The 15,545-nt window shown below is 37.8% G+C and overlaps 1 protein-coding gene and 1 long non-coding RNA gene across 9 annotated transcripts in view; both read right to left on the bottom strand.

The window, feature by feature from the left end:
* Nucleotides 1–12,706, bottom strand: part of LOC109408227 (serine protease inhibitor 42Dd) — a 19,751-nt gene extending 7,045 nt beyond the window's left edge. The window contains exons 1-5 of one of the 8 annotated variants that reach the window (XM_019681484.3): nt 12,355–12,442; nt 12,084–12,253; nt 9,720–10,511; nt 9,519–9,660; nt 2,370–2,536 (exon numbers count right to left, since the gene is read on the bottom strand). In XM_019681484.3, the coding sequence (XP_019537029.3) occupies nt 2,385–2,536; nt 9,519–9,660; nt 9,720–10,511; nt 12,084–12,253; nt 12,355–12,427 (1,329 nt within the window). In that variant the 5' untranslated portion in view covers nt 12,428–12,442 and the 3' untranslated portion in view covers nt 2,370–2,384. Of the gene's footprint in view, nt 1–2,369; nt 2,537–3,569; nt 3,728–8,303; nt 8,594–9,001; nt 9,216–9,518; nt 9,661–9,719; nt 10,512–12,083; nt 12,443–12,563 lie in introns of those variants that run through there. The other 7 variants (XM_029872940.2, XM_019681486.3, XM_019681489.3 and 4 more) reach the window with 7 other exon arrangements.
* LOC134288152 (uncharacterized) lies at nt 143–2,269 on the bottom strand. Its single transcript, XR_009997774.1, has 2 exons — nt 1,008–2,269; nt 143–867 (listed from the first exon to the last, which is right to left on the bottom strand). It is a non-coding gene; the product is annotated as an uncharacterized LOC134288152 (long non-coding RNA).
* Nucleotides 12,707–15,545: the final 2,839 nt, after the last annotated feature.

The raw sequence follows: 15,545 nt of genomic DNA, 5'->3' as shown, positions 1-15,545 counted from the left end.
CGCTTAAATAGTCCTGAGTTTTTGGAACTGGAAGATGGTTTTGGAGAATCTATGAATTTTACACTGGCTTTACTCTTACTCGGGCTTTTTCCATGCAAACGATAACAAAATTTCCTCGTATGTCCGGTTTTTCTACAAAAGGAACAAAGGTAAACAGGTTTACCTGAGCTTGCGCCTCTTTTGCTTTGGTATCTACTGTCTTGTCTACCGTTGCTTCTACTCCTAGACGAAAAAGATCGGTTTCTATCAAAACTGCGGCTGCGGCCCCGGAATCGGTTTCTGGACCGCGAAACGTCAGATCGGTTACCCAATCTGGCCACTACGCTAACGCGCCTGTCATCGTCGTGGTTTAATTGTTTCGTCCTACTGGCTGATATCTCTGAATTAAGAATCAACCGCTCTGCTTTAGCTGCAGACAAATCCTCTTCATCGCACAACCGTTTTTGTAACTGAGTGTCGTTCACTCCAATGACAAGCATGTCACGAATCGCCCTATCCTTAAACTCTCCAAAATCGCATCTTTCAGCCAAATTCTTGACTGTAATCACAAAATCCTCCAGCGACTCATTCCTACCTTGCCTTTTAGTCCAAAATTTATAACTATGCACAACAGCTGAATCGTTCTTATCGTAACGCTTTTTCAGTTCATCAGTCATTTGTTTGTACGTTAGATCATTAAAATTCTTTCCTGGAAACAGTCTTTTCAGTTCTGTGAAAATTTCCTTTCCACAGACTGCCAGGAATGACGTTTTATAACGCTCTTCCGGAAATTCGTTGTGCTTGAAAATCCATTCCAGCTGTTCTTGGTACTGGCTGAATGGCATAGAGTAAGGGACGAAAGGATCAGCAATCGATGTCAAAGTCATCCTTTCCAAAGAAACGCACAAAATTTTAACACAAAATCAAAATTAAAATTGGACCCAAACAAAACACAAAATCAATAAAAATCAAAAATATAAAACAAATCCTCGCAAAAAAAAATCAAAAACAAAAACAAAACCACGTACCTGTTTCAACAAAGCACCAGACGATCCAAAAAATGCACACCAAATGCGGTTGCACACCAAAAAAATCCAAAATCGGCACCAAAGCAGCACACAGCAACAAAATCCGTTTGAAATTTTCTCCACCGATGCACTTTTCTTAAAAAATCCTCTCAGCAGCAGCCACTCGTTGTAAATAAACAGGTTTCCTTCGATGCACTCGATGCAATGCGGCAGCAGCAGCAACTCCACAACCCCGATGCACAAAATCACTCGTTCTCCACCGGCACACAACACAATCAGCTAACCGACGGCCGCACACTCGCTCGATACGGTTCGTTGACCTCCTCAGATGCACTTTTCGATGCACTTTTTCTCGACTCCACGGTAAACAATCGCCGACCGACTGGCTCCGATACTCGGGTTGTCGGTAGTGGTGAAATCGATGGTCGAGCTCGTTGATCGCCGTACGCACACTCGCGTTGTCGAACTGTCAAATCCGTCACTTTTTCCCTTTTTGCGTTCCCGGTCACTGATGTACTTTCGGCAAACGGTTCACACTGAGAAATTTTATGCTGGTATTGGTTGTGGAATCCTCGCAAAAACGCTGTGAAATGTGGAAAACCAAAAATGTGTGTATGAAAGAAAATGATCGTCGATAAAATTCCAATAATGTTTCTCAAGTTTTCTTCAAAATGGCGTTTCACACAATGGTTCTCAAAAGCTTTCTCTATATGCTTTACAAATCGTAAAAATGTCACCTTCTTAGACTTTCTTCACCACAAAAGAAACAAAGCGGTTATTGTTCTGGCGCAAAAGATGTCACATAAAATAAAATCTCAGAACAATGCCTGACCGCGCGAAAAATGGGTGAGAAGAAAATTCTTTTGTCACTTCACAAGGGATAAAAATGGTTACTTACGCCGAGTCTCCTTGGAAAAAAAATGTGAATTTGGTGGTCCTACCAAATCACCAAGAAAATCACAAAATTGCACGCTTTCACTCGCGAAACTTAAAACTTTTAGAAAATTTTACTTTACTTTAAAAAAAATCTATCCTCGTACGCCACTGAACAATCTAGTAAAGTGGGAGGACAAAGACTTCTGTTCTTACAGACTTTGAATAAAATACGTCTTGTTCGGTTGGTTGTCACAAAACTTCTGATCGTAGTATATTTCTCCTACTCGGTACAATTCTGAATATCTCCTAAATTCCCCTTTCTCTCTTTCTACTATCTCGCTTCTCTGAGCGAGTTCTCAAGCGTTCGCATAGGGTTACCACATAAACTACAAAGAATACACACTCATTTTTTATTGAAATGATTTCGAAATTTAAAATAGGGCTCTGAATGTCATCGTAAAAAATAAATTTCCAAAATTTGTTTCAAAATTTATTTATTTATCAAATATTTTCAGGCTTGTGTATGTGGCCTGTGAAAATCACCAGGTGGGAACCATTCCTGTTTAACAGCGTGAAATAAAACGGACGGTTGACATGGAATACCACGGGTTTGGATAGGCCCCAGAACGAACACATTTGTATCTGTATTATGCCTGAAATGTATGGATTAATGTATGATGTTATGTTAAAGCGAAGCGAAATTGGTAATATGCGGAAGGTTGATCATGTGAGCTTCCTTTTTAAGTCTTTTTGCTGAAATATATTTTTTGCATGTTCATTATAATCGGTACTGTTGGTTAGTCGGATCCTACCTTCGATTCAGTGGAATTCCTTTTCCGACTCCAACACTGAATGTGGGATGATGCCAGCGCGGGATGCGGGGTGATGTAGAAGGATCCAAATCGTTTTGGTAAACTCACTATGATCTCGAAATTGGTGATAACGACAGGCCTACGATTCCTTGGGGTTTCTGTTCATTTAATCACACGCGGAAGCTCGATAGATAAATCACAACGCATTTATTACTAACACAAAACGATAAACACTTTTTACTATTTATTACCAGATATGGACACTTAATCTAACGAATTAAAAACTACACATGGTCGGTTGAACTTTCCCGCCGGCGGATGGATGGAGACTGAGGATGTGATCTACTTCGGGTCATCGGTAAGCCAGTGGTCATCTCAGCCAAGTCGTGTAGAGTATCTCACTGCTGCTATATCTGCTACCTGCAATCGGCGGTCGATCGGGATTAAAACAGTTTGTTGCTCGGTGGTTCATCTCTCCTTCTCTCTACTCGGTCACGAGTCAGGTAGTAATCCAGAATACGAATACGGTCATCAGCATCAGCCAGCTACATCTACGGCTTTGTTGTATTATCGACGATCACCGGGGTAACGAAGAACAATAGTCGTTGTTTGTTTTGGTTACTATCTTCGAAAGGCATATTTGGCTAGTCTGATTGCGATCACCACGGTCATCAGGGTTGTAGTTTGTGGGGGATGTTAATCCACTCTCGTACAGGTACTTTTCTGAGTTTTTTGACGAAACCAAGGGGGATGTATAAAAGACGACCCATTTAGATTCCTAATTAGAAATAACTCTAATATGAAAATCTTGTGATGCTTGTGAACTGCCCTTGTCATCAACTAAAAATAATAAAGATAAAAACAAAATAATAAATATTTCTTCCAATGGGCATTTATTCCTTTAATTCAGCTTCAGAATACGGCCATTGAAAACCACAAGGTTTTCCTTTTTGTTAATCAGCGCGAAATAGAACGGGCGATTGACGTTGAACTCCACAGGGATAATTAGGCACATGGCCATCATTATCATGCCTGAAATTTACGACATAGGAAAAATTGAACTTTTTGTAAATCAAGCGGTCGAATGTGGAAAGCATCTTAGAAAGCATGTTAAGCTGTTAGTACACAGGACAGGGTCAAATATTTCTCCAAAAAGAAACCAATGCTCAAACATCTTGTTTGATTCGATTCGAATTTTCATTAGTGTCAAACTGATGTTGTTTCTTGATTTCTTTCCTTGTCAAATATTTGACCCTGTGTACTACTGGCGTTAGAAGTGCTGAACTACGAATGAAGATTATGCCCAAGACAAGCGTATGAAGCAGAAAAATGTACAGAAGCAAAATAATGCAAGCGTTACCGGTTTTACGGTTATGATTACATTTTTTTTAATTATTTGTTTCCTTTCACATTTTTTCAAAGATAAAATCTCCTCGTCGAAGTAGCTATCCGATATTGCATAGAAGTGCTGCTCACTTTATCCTTCCGGTGTCCATCAAACATTTAAAGTGCTTACAAGTCCTCTTCGTGTCTCGCTTCAAGCATGACCCCAGGGCAAATGATCGAATCGAACCTAGGGCACACAGTAAGAACGTCAATCCTTGCTGGTCTACTTCTTCCTAGTCTTTGAGTAATGTCTCAACTGTGGTTAGGCCTACAATGTGTTATGAGCACTTCCACTCAACCTATAGCTTTTCTGCAAGCTTTTCATCAATTTGCATTTGCATATCTTGTGAAAGGCATAAGTATATACCGATCACGATCACGATCGATCACGATCAATTCTGACTATACATGTCAATGGTTGCTCCTCCGTGATTGATCTGAACTGGTACCAATTGCACTGAGATCCAACTGAATAAGGGGCTGGGACATTCCACTTATTCTCAAAGTGCAATTTTAGCAGCTCATGCATATTCGATCAATGACGGCGCCGGCCAAGTCCTTATAGTCAGCTGGGAAGGGAAAGGAATGTTAGAGTGTACTGGTTGTTGCTACTAGAGACCGAGAGCACTCTGCGTCCCCACAACCCGCACGGACTGGGGTATTTGTTAGACGGAAAGGATGGCAGATCTAGGAGTCACCGTTGGGTCGGTGATGCGATCCATGGATAGGGGTTATTTATAGTGTTCGTGATAGATTGTGTGGTGAATAAGGTGAATAAGGTCAAGCGGCACAGCACGCATGGTTGCATAACTTTTAGGCGTTATATATACGCTGTGCTGTGAGTGGAAGTCGGAAGGGAGGGAAACGACTTTATTTCAATTCGTTTCTGGTTCCAGCGATGGCTATGAACATATGAATATACATGAGTTGTATATGTAGAGAAGAGAGAGCGAGAGAAAGTGGATAGAAAGATACAAAGTAGGATGAAAAGGACGGGTCAGGGATTGAACCCATGATCTTCTGCATACGAATCAGAAGCGGTAGCCACTAGACCACCAAGCCCGTTCATGTGAAAGGCATAAGTATATACCACAGACAAACAAACGTCTTACTCTATTCACTTCCCATCGTTTTCCATTTTAACGGACTGTTAAATTATTCTGTAGTTTGCAAATCTCTCACTCATGACGCTCGCATATTTTTTGCTCCTGATTGGCGTTTGCTCACTATCGCCTTCTACTCAGAGGGTTTGCGAAACACAGCGAAATAAGCATTTGGCGATTATGTTTTAGTGACGATGATTTTATCGTACTTTGTTCCAAGTTGTTTATCTGTGTGTTTATAATGCAGGACTAAACTTATAAGCTTCATGAAAAGTAGTTTTTAAATAAGTAAAAATACCACTTGTACATGGCGACCGTGATAGGACCTACTATTTTCAGAATGCAACTTGTGAAGCAAACTTTGCCGACATCTCCATATCAAAACAAAGGCAGTGCCGTATTTGAAATCAATCATTGTAAGAGCGCAGTCGAGTTACACCAACTGTAAGTGTCGCTTTGTAATGAGCTGCTGGGATTTCGCGAAAGCTATCTACTCAAACCAATTACACTGTTTATCCAAATTTGTGTTCTCGCACTGAATAGTGGGAATGAACGAAAAGAAGCTATATCATCAACTCAGTCAAACCCCAAAATTTGGTGGGAGTGAAAGCCAATTTTTCTCCAAATTCATGCGACGGTGAGATGTTTAATTCTCCATTTCTGCAATGAAATGATTCAAACAGCGTGGGTTATATGATTTCTTGGCTAATTTGATGCTGTTTGAGCAAAACTTTGGGTAACTGTGTTGTTAAAGCTGCATGAAATAAATAATACAACAACAAAGTTACCCAAACTTTTGCTCAAACAGCATCAAATTAGCCAAGAAATCATATAACCCAAGCTGTTTGCACCATTTCATTGCAGAAACGGAGAATTGATCATCTCACCATACAAAAATCCAGCTCACTACTTTCAATCTAGTACTTCACTGCAGGGATGGGAACACTCACTTGCAGAGAGTTACACTCACTTGATGTTTTCTCAGCTCAGAAGCGTGCAATCAAGAAATGATGTATGAACGACTTTTGTCTTATGGTTTTGTCTAAAAGTTTGCCGAATAGAGTAGGGGTCGCACACGTATTACAATGTCGTGAAGGAGCCGCGAAGGCAACTCTCCACGAGGTGAATGTAAATTACACTCACCTCGTGGAGAGTCGCTTTCACAGCTCTGTTACGACTTTGATATGCGTGTGCGACATCTACTCTATTCGGCAAACTTTTAGACAAAACCACAAGGCAAAAGTCGTCCATACACAATTTCATGATTGCACGCTTCTGAACTGAGAATACATCAAGTGAGTGTAACTCTCTGCAAGTGAGTGTTCCCATCCCTGCTTCACTGATTGCCTCCTATTGGACTCGTTTTTTTATTTCTAAAATTAGGATGGCCAATTTTACCATAGGGCGCTCTAAAGAAATTAAAGCTTATCAAAACTAAAAATTAAAAAAAAAATCATCTTTCGAACGCAATTTGGCTTCTTCGTGTATTTTTCCTTCAAACTACTATTCAATACCTTTCAAACAAAAGAAACAAGAAGATTTAAATCATCGAAAATAATTAAACCGGTTTTTTATTTTGTCACTGGGATGACTACATTTCAGAAAGGTTGTTCCAAAAACCAAAGTTCATCAAAACAAAAAAAGTCAATAAATACATTTTTCGAACGTTATTTGGTTTCTTTATGATTTTTTTCTGTAAAATATTCAATACCTTTCAAACAAAAAAAAAGAAGGTGAAAAACGGTTCACTGGTTCAAATATTTGTGATTTTTTGAAAAAAAGTTTTAATTAACTTTGATTTATCTTTTAACTCACCCATAATACGATTTTCATAAGTCTCACGCAAAAACTTCATTCAGATGATCGCATTATATTATATTCTACTCATGGTTCATGTTCAAAGACTTGAAATCGGTAAAGTACGAAACAGGATATTTGATTTTGTTTTTTTTTTAATTTGTAATTATGAGATACTGTAATACTTTGGATATTCTTACGCTCCCAAATTCATCTTTTCCAAACACAAGCGATTACGGTACCGATTGGTTTCGTTCGATTTTGGAATCAATATGTGATATTTTTTGCAAAATGTTGGAATCATACGAACATTTCTAGTGGTAACTCTTTAAAGAATTATACCAGAAATTGCTTCCAAACAATCAGTTCAATTATTCTATTTTTTTCGAAATATCCGCTATTATTATTTTGATTATATCACAAAAAATACTTCGACATCTTAAGTTTTAAATTGGTTCTATAATTTTATTATTATCATTTATTCAGAAATTCTACTAAAGCTCTATTTTCACAATATTTTAAAGCATATTCTAAACCAAATCAGCGCAATCAAAATGGTTCCGGGAAATCGTTTAGGAAATTGCCAACTAAATTGTACCCTTATTCACTTCTCAGTATAGTATAGTATTCTCAATTTAGTTGAAAATCGGAGTTTTCGACTAGCGAAGTTCTTCAAATCCGTGCGTCGGACGTAACTTCGGAAGTATGTAGTGCGCTGTAAAGTAAACCTGGTCCGCTATACAGCGCATCACTTAACTTCAGATTTCCGACGTACGGATTTGGAGAAATATCCAACTTCGCTAGTCCGGGTTTCTATTGCACGGAGAATATCATTTTTAAGACAGTTACTTAAACCGTGCATTATTCTACTTAATTTGATTTTGTGAGAAGGGGTTTACCGAAACGAATTTCCCGTTCGACAGTAATTTTTTCAAAGTTTTCCTGCATATCTATTTCCCGATAGATTCCCGACAATTTCCCGCGTTACCCGTGTGTGTGGTCTGGTCACCCTGTATGTATTATTTGCATTAATCTAAGGTTCATTCTTCTATCCATTTGTCTCTCAACTCCCCTTTTAGCCATGGATTTCATACGAGTATTTGCATGCAAGATTGCTTCTATTTAAGTGTTCCGAGTGAAATGAAACATTTCACAATGCTAATGAATGAACTGCGAGTGCGAACACAAAATGACACATACGAACGGAGTTTACTTTATGTCATGCACCGGAATGTGAGTAAGCCATTAAGATGATTTTGAATCCAAATGGATTGGTGAGGTGTAGGCTGAATGAGCTGTGCAATCAATTAAACGACCAAGAATTCAACAATTTTCAATTGTGGATTGCAACATTTATTGATTTTTATCCAACAAAGTATAACAATTAATATACCATCTGAGTTTTTTTTATTGCTAACATTCACTAGTCTACACGGTGCGTTTGAACAACATCCAGAATCACAAATCTGCTAGGCACTTAAATTGTTTGTTTAGATTTGGTTCATCCGGCCAATGAAAAACATCTGGTCGTTTTGCTTCAGGATATACAGGAAGGGATGGTCGACGGTGAAGTACGGATGAATAATCATGCATCTCGTCATCATAATCATACCTGCAGGTATAGGAATCGAAATGTGGTTAAAAAGAAGGCTTGAGATACATACTATTTTTTTTAGAAATAAGCTAATCTGAAGGAATGCATTAACAAAAGCCATGGCAGCCACATGCACGAACCTCTGATCGATAACATTGATAAGAAATCGATATGATAAGATAGCGGCTGTTTCGAGGTTTATAGCTTTTGCAACGAAACATTTAACATGGTAACTGAACAGTGTCAACGTTTAATATTTGGTAATAATTTAAAATTCTTTCTATGCGATACTGATGTTCAAAACTCAAACAGAATCAGTTTGAACTTACTATATTCAGTTAGATTCAATCATGCACAACAAAAATTAACTTTGACACTTAGTAGAGGCTCTTGAAAGGAACAGTTTTTAGAATAAATTACTAAAAATTGAAGAAAACAAACATACATTGTATTTTTACTTTGTATTTAAAATATAAACTTTAAAGTTCTTCATGCCGCGACTGCACATTTATGTCCGCGGTAATGTGTTTCCCCACAAATAAATGGTGTCTATCCTTCAGCAGTACAAAAAGGTATGGATGATCTGCTTTAAACAGAGTACTCTGGAACAGCACGCTTCTTTTCATTCGTACAACTGCCCCTACAAACGAAGAAACATTCAGTCTACCATCACCAATGCAGTTGGATAAAGCAATGCCCAATATGAACAACAAGTATGACGTGCAACATGGAATAGCTCTAGAACATGAATTCATCCGACGACACATTATCCTGCTGAATATATCTAGCCAACGGAGGATCGTATATAGCGTCACTTAGGTTTGAATAAGTGTGCGTATTGCGCTGATATGTATGAATAATTGTTCAAGAATGTACACTTAAGTGACATCATATACGATCTGCGGTTAAGGGTCGCTAAAACAAAAAAGAATGCCTATCTTACCCGTAGCTGCAGCTGCTTCCGCGCCTTCTTCATTGACTTCGATAAATGCCTTGTGCACAACCTTGGAAACCTTCAGCGGATCGTGCTGCTCCAGCAGTTCGCTGAAGTCAGCGCTGTCACTGAACATAGTGCCCATTCCGAGCTGTAAAAAAAATGCGTGATCAATCTTCTAACATTGCATACTTATCCGGTAGATTGTACCTTCTCCAGGGTTTCCTTGAGATCCAAATCAAATTCAATCTTGAACTTGGGCAAAAATACTTCCACCTCCTGGCTGTACATCTTGGTAAGCATGTCTGAAATATCGATGTTTTGCAGGTTTTCTTCCAGCTTGGTCAGACCGGTGCGTTCATGTGGTAGTAGGATGAGCATGCTCACGTCACTATCGTTGTAGGTCATCTCCAGTGCAGCAAGACCAAGATCATCGAAAACGCCGTGCTTGAAGTGTTTTTTGGTGTTCATCATGGGAACATCCACGGAGTCTGTCTCACTGATCCAGAACGGCATCGGTCTGGTGCTTGCCGGGTTGAACTGATGCGTCCATGTGCCCTTGAAATGAATTGCATTGACCAGCACCAAACGCGTCATATCGTCCAGTGAATCAGGTGAGATCAGATCCTTGATTTTGTCGTTGGTCTTCTGCTCGACCCAGGTGTTGATTTTCTTGGCTGCCGCCGTGCTGTCCGAGAAGTTTACGGACTCGGCCTCCGAGCGGAAACCTTTCTGGGCGATCTCGTGGAAGTTTGCCTTCACCGAATACTTTTCCATAATGTACATTTTGTTGGCAATTTTGAGGCTCTTATTGCCGTCTAGATTTGTCATGACATTGCCGTAGCTCTCCGCGATCGCCGACTTTTGGGCCGGGTCGTACTTCAGCCCGCGGAACATTTCCTCTGCCGTTAGGCCACCGGCACCCATGGCGGCCAGCGACAAACAGGTGCTGATGGAAAATGGCGAAATGACGACATTTTTCTTCTCGTTCGAGATTATTTGCTATTTGAGGAAAGTTACAAAGGAGATCGTACAAGCAATGTTAATAATACTTTGTTAAAAAACTTCGAAATTAATGATGACTATTCAAGGAAAATGTAAACGATAAAATATGAAGCTCCACATCAATCGCAAAACATATTCGAATGTATCTAAATGTCCCTTATAAATCGGAACATATTAAAATATCGTTAACCCCTATGAACTTGGCCAGGGAGATCTACCATATCTTAACAAATCAAAAAACTTATCAAGTTTGTATGGGATGGGAGCGATTTGTCGAATCACCCCTCGTCGCATTTTGTACTGCGCGAAACTGTCAAGCAGTTGCCCAGCTGTCAAAAGGTGATTTCAAAAAATATCTTTGAAATTGATTTTAGGTACCAAAATGAAGTTCTAAAAATCTGAAAACAATCATAGTGGTTCAGAAAAAGGTGCTATTTCGTATAAAAATAAAAAAAATCAATACATTTTTTAAAATTTTAAAACCCAATTGAGTACACTTTACAATAGGTTAAAACGCATTTTGTTTGTTTCTTTCAAGAGTAACTCCAGAAAAGAATTGGCCATTAGTCATTAGGCCAGTCAATATATGAATAATCTTGTTGAAAGAACGAGTGTTTTTTTTTATTCAAAATGTGCGTTTTTAACAAAAGAATGAGCGTACGTTCAAAGAATAAAAAGCAGTCCAATTTGCAAGCTTTAACTTGTTGTACTTCAAACAAATATTGTCTACCAAAAGTAACGTGAATAAATATTGTTTTTTAAAGTTTGGTTCATAATTCCTCATGTGAATCAAAATTATTGTAAAAATCAACATTTAGTATATTGGACCAAGTATGTATGTCATATGTTGTCAAGTTGAGATCGATTGTTCAATTCTCCATCACAAAATTTTTGTGTGATAGAGTAGGTGTATAAATCGATAGTTGATTCCTATTCACTAATATTTTTAATTTCACTAAATATAATAATTACTTTATTCACAGCCACGCGTTCTATAGCGAACAAAAAAAAAAAAAAACTTGCAAATTTAAAATTTTGGCGTCGAAAAAATTATTTTTAAACAATGCACGAATATGTAACGCGTATCATGAACTGCAGATCAATTAAAGTGCATGGGAGGAAAACTATTGGTGGGTGGAAAAGCGATAACCTTATCGTAGAGCGTCATCATTGGTTTATTCGGTATCTACTCATGGCTACACCATAGCACTAAAGGTATACTTTGCTTTGACTTTGCTTAATAAGTCAACTTTATTACTCATGAACCACACAGCGCAACAAGTTATAAAGCAGCCGAAAATTTCCAAGAAAGGCGGCATATGCTTATTACGTGGGATTTACAAATTTTATGTGGATTTTGATAGCTTAGTGTGCATTTTTCGCTTATTTGAAAAAGCTTATCACATTCCTTACGATAGATTACATTTTCACAGTTTGCACTAGAAATTCTTTCTACATCAATAACTGATAAACAACAGTGAAGCACACATTTTTCGATATGTATGAAGCATGAGTCATCGAGTCAAACTTTTTTCTCTGTGAGAATCGCGATTTTTGTCCTGCACCTACCTTGTACAGATCCAAGGCAAAATCGTTGGTTTTGCGGACAAACTGGGCATCGACAGTCTGGGCCATTGTTGCAGAATACTGATGGGTTGCGGTGGATGCACTGATAAACTGCACTGGGTGGAACAATAAAGCTATGATAACGATCGGGAACGCACGGCTGCAAGGTGGCACTGTAAGGAATGAACGATAGAACTAGTACTGAATGTAGAGTCCATTTAACTTTTATACGAACGTGCTCACCAACGTTCGGTTTACAAATATCACTTCGTACATGTACAACCATTGCCGGGTCGGAAATGTTTGACTGTATTGCGAGAGTTGCGAGAGTATGGAATTTTCTGCATTTTTAGAAGTTCGGGTGATGATTTCATTTCTCGCTGGATTCCCCGTAGTGTATAAACAATTAGTTCGAAAATGCGCCTCATTTGAGCAAAACAACACAGGATTAATTGATATTGCCAAATTCACTGGTATACTTACTTGAATATTTCGATGATAAATAAACACAAACGAAGCGATTCGGATTATCTGTGACTGTGAGTCTGAATAATACTGGTGTTCATCTGACAGCCACTTTGAAGCTAAATATTTCATGCAATTTTAAGAAATGAATATAGAGTTGTAACGTTGTAAGCAAGTCAGTAAGTTGCTGAAACATTTACAGATATGATGGATTCATTTGAGCGAAGCGGTTTTAAAACATAAAGAAGGATTGCTGCGATTTCTTATTAGAAAATGTGGAAAATGTCTAGGGTGAAAAACATATTTAGATTGAGCATGCCCGAGGCTGTATATCCTGTTTCGAAGAACGAACAAGAATATATTTATCTGAAAATCGGTTATTTGATCAACCAGACCCAATGTACTGACTGACTGACGTTGAAAACTCGTCTAACTGTCAACAATTTATTTAAAAAAAATCAACATTGAGGTACCGTCGATGGGGGTGACAATGGGTCTGGGGGGTGAGATTGGGTCAAAACGGAGAAACATAAAATTTGAAATAACTCGTCAACTATCGCTAATTTATATTGAAAACTTTATATTATTTCAAAGAGGAGATGTTTTTAAACGTCATGATGCAGAATAAGATGTTTAGCAATAATCGTTTTTTGTTATATTTGTGGCTAAACTTATGTGATGAAACTACTAGTAAATCACTCTGAAAAAAATTCTCCTTCGCAATGTTCCACACAAGCACCTAACCATAAATTTTATTACAAGTTGTTAGCTGTAGGTATTACCTGGTTGATGCAACGAAAAAAGTCTGCTGTCAATGCACTTTTCATTTAAAAATTCAATATTTTCGACCCTATGTCTAAATATTAAGAATGGGGGTGAGATTGGGTCACGCAAGTTATCGACTGCACATAACCTTAACTAAAAATTCAACTTGTTATCCAGTCCCCATTTGACGTTAGAGTGGTACCATGTTTACCGTATCTTCATAAAAGCACGCTTCTTTCGAAAATATGTCGAAGAAGCGTCAAGCGAGTGTGTTCATACGTTTAGTGCCTAAAATCATTTATAAAAATACACCCATGCGTTTGGACAGCTCCTCTAATCATCATCTAGCCTTTAGTGTACTGCATATTCGTTTAAATGTTATTGCAAGAGAGGGTCCAATAGTGTGAAATGTTGTATAACATAATATTTGAACGACCCTCTATCTTGAGAGGCCAATGATCATATACATAAGAGTTTATAACGGAGGGCTTGGTTAAACATTTCTTATGCAGTGCACTAAAAATATCATTTTTTAAATCAATCTTTCAATGCGTCCCTCCCTCCTTGTAATCTTCCTCCCTCCTCTCTTGGAGGTTGAAACTTTAAATGAGGATGATTATGGTGGCTAAAAATGGCGATACAACATACAAACGTTATTTTATCAAATTTCAACAATTTTTTTCGGTTGTGTTAGCCCTTTTAGGTGAATTTATCATCTTTTAAAATTACCTAAATTTTTATTCGTCATCATGGTTACATTGTATTTTAAATAGATTTACTAGATAAGACCAATAAAATTAACTTATATTCTTAGATAGGTGACTTCGAATACTTTGACCCATTCTCACCCCCTCTAAGGGGTGAGATTGGGTCAATTTTCAATCATTTGTAGTTAAGTAAGTAATTCATATAATGTGATACTTTCTTGCTAAACTTTCATTACTATACAGAAGAGTATACATACCAAATAAAAAGTTATTCCGACTTCAATTGCATTTGTTATTTAACAAACAATCTTTGAGTATCCTTTTTTGACCCATTCTCACCCCCAACGACGGTATGCCAGAAGACATACAGTAGATAGACAAAATTATCGGCTTTATAGGCCTGTTTGCAGTTCAGAAGGAATTTCTCAGCCTATCTGGATGTATGGGAGATTCCTGGCCTGAATCGCTCAAGAAACCGCTTTTCTTCGATCGCAGTACAGTGACCCCACAATTTATGAATCGGCAAAAATGACCACAGTTTATGGATCACTCCATTTGATCAACATGGTGATTCATAAATAGTGTACACAAATTAAGGTGATTCATCGCTGTTGCGAAGAAACGACAGTTCAAATGGCAGTCACTATATACATTTTCTGCTAGAAATCGGTCAAAAAGTTTTTTGAGCGATTTATTTTGAACGCTGGGCTGTAGAATTTTTTTTATTTGAAAACACGAATGATTCGACACGAATTAAACACGAATTAAAAACTCAAATTCTCAAATCTCATGGTTGAGTTGTTTCACGCGCGAATCTTGACTCGCCAAACTCACCGCCGAAAAAATCATGCATGAGTTGACTCATGATTTCACTCATTCCTTTATTTCTTGGTGTTCTTAATGTTTACATCGAAGTTTTTAGGATTGCATGATAAAACAAAAGCAAATTTAGCGTACAACAACATTGCTTGCCGTTCAAATGTATTTGGATTCGTTTTACAAGCGAATGAGATTTCGGCGCTTGACTCGTGAGTGCGAGATTTTGCATGAAATTCTCGCGCGTGAGAAAACGATTCAGAATCGCGTGCGAGTTTGCTCACGCAGGAGCGGTTCATGAGTATGCTTTGAGTGTGAGTTTACCTACACTGCTGTTGACACGTTCTATCCAAATTTATTCTTAAAAATATCATTATCAAGTATAACTAAGGAAACATGTTTCCGAATTGATCATGTAAACAATAAAAAAAGTTTCCAATTATGTAGTGCATTTGGCATAAAGGAGTTTCATTCTGCATACAAAAATCCTTTGCATAAATTCATTACAGTATTAATACTTTGAATAAAAATACAAAAATAATAAGGCTAAAATATAAACGACTCATAAAAAAGTGATCATTTTTCATAACAAAATCAGAAATTACCAATAATGAAATAGGAGTGGAGGCAATGATTAACTAAAAAAGTTCCATAAATAAATCAAAAAGTGCATAAATAAATAAAAGTTTCCCAAAATTAATGATTCTATTGA

Source organism: Aedes albopictus, chromosome 2 (assembly GCF_035046485.1).
Source record: "Aedes albopictus strain Foshan chromosome 2, AalbF5, whole genome shotgun sequence".
Taxonomy (NCBI): Eukaryota; Metazoa; Arthropoda; class Insecta; order Diptera; family Culicidae; genus Aedes; species Aedes albopictus.
This window is presented reverse-complemented; position numbering and strand designations above follow the sequence as displayed.